At 43.7% G+C, this 1,430-nt stretch overlaps 1 protein-coding gene across 1 annotated transcript; it reads right to left on the bottom strand.

The window, feature by feature from the left end:
* Positions 1–260: 260 nt before the first annotated feature.
* Positions 261–979, bottom strand: LOC122396566 (myb-like protein D). Its single transcript, XM_043395095.1, has 2 exons — positions 649–979; positions 261–505 (listed from the first exon to the last, which is right to left on the bottom strand). Exons 1-2 carry the CDS (start codon positions 977–979, stop codon positions 261–263), a joined length of 576 nt encoding a protein of 191 aa, XP_043251030.1.
* Between the last annotated feature and the right edge of the window lie 451 nt (positions 980–1,430).

Raw genomic sequence — 1,430 nt, 5'->3', positions numbered from 1 at the left:
TAGAATTAATCGCCTTTTCCCGGCAATTGAAACAAACAGTAATGGAGCTTCCGGAACCAATTGATGGTGCCTCGATCTCCTAGCGAGTCTTTGCTCCTTTAGCCATAAGACAGTCGCAATTTAGCGAGTCTATTTTCTTCCGTGGAATAACGTTTCTCGGTACTATTTAGCTAACTAAATGTCTGAACTGCTGGGAGACGTTTGTGAACTGCTCGTCGTCAGTTTCCTCAAACTTTCAACTCAAACACTTTCCACGAACTCTACTCGACGTTCCAAGTCTTCTTTTTACTCTTGTTGTTCGTACTGTATTTGTAGTTCTTGCTTTTGTTCTCATTGTTATCCTTGGCCATCCCCATCTTCTTAATGTTCTTGTTGTTCTTATTGATTTCACCATTCTTGTCATTCTTGCTGTTGTTGTTCTTGTTATTCTTGTTATTCTTGTTGTTCTTGTTGCTCTTGTTGCTCTTGTTGTTCTTGTAGTTCTTGTTTTTTTTTCTTTTTTGTTCTTGATCCAGTTCTTATGACTCTTGATGAATTTGACATCCTTGATGTTCTTGTTATTCTTGTTGCTCTTGTTGTTCTTGTTGTTCTTGTTGTTCTAATATGCTCCTCCCAGTCCATTTTTGTTCTCCATCCAGTTCTTATGACTCTTGATGAATTTGACACCCTTCATGTTCTTGTTGTTCTTGTTATTCTTGCTACTCTCGTTGTTACTACCGTTCTTATCATTCCTACTACTCTCAATGTTCCTGTTGATCCCATTATTCTTATTATCCTCGACATTCTTGTCATTCTTGACCCCATTTTTCTTGTTCCCGATCGTTCCCACTGTTCTTGCTGTTCCTATCAATCCCATTATTCCTGCTATCCTTGCCAGCCTCGATATTCTTGATGTTCCCAAGATTCTTGAGCCTGTTCTCCTCGTTCTGGACCTAGTTCCCGTTGTTCTCGGTATCTTTCGTACCCCATACTCTTCCATGTTCCTATCTCGCGTAACCACCGTTACATAGTTAACGCGTACGGGTATTGATTTATCATCGGCATGGCCCGAGTTATTCACAGACAACGGAGTCGCTCGTGCACGGCGTGGATACGCGGCATATTTGTTAAGGCGGCACCGCGTACAAGTGTCCTTAATCTACGTTGCACCGCATTCGACCCGACAAAGGCCGGTCTGAATTTTCGACGCGACGACACGCGATACTCGAGACCCGCTGGCAGAGATCAGCGGACAAATTTCAATGCAGCAGCCGCGAGCGAACGGGCTCTCTCGGGTGTTGCTGGATAGAAGGGATAATCTTTCCTGCCGGCGCACCATTATCCCGAGCTAAATTGGTATCCATTGTTTGTTGATGGGCCTGCTAATTACCTGGCGCCGCGCACTGACGTCCTAAAGGGTTCGAGGATTAAGTAGATCGGTAGGTATTAGT

This window comes from Colletes gigas, unplaced genomic scaffold (genome assembly GCF_013123115.1).
Source record: "Colletes gigas isolate AHSC1104 unplaced genomic scaffold, ASM1312311v1 Colletes_gigas_Sc00007, whole genome shotgun sequence".
NCBI classification, from domain to species: domain Eukaryota; kingdom Metazoa; phylum Arthropoda; class Insecta; order Hymenoptera; family Colletidae; genus Colletes; species Colletes gigas.
The sequence above is the reverse complement of the archived record's forward strand: the minus strand, read 5'-3'. Positions and strand labels throughout refer to the sequence as shown.

Coding starts and splice junctions, on each gene's coding strand:
- LOC122396566 (XM_043395095.1), bottom strand. CDS start 979: ATGGAAGAGTATGGGGTACGAAAGATACCGAGAACAACGGGAACTAGG. Junction 506..648: donor GGGTGTCAAATTCATCAAGA/GTCATAAGAACT, acceptor AACTGGATCAAG/AACAAAAAAGAAAAAAAAAC.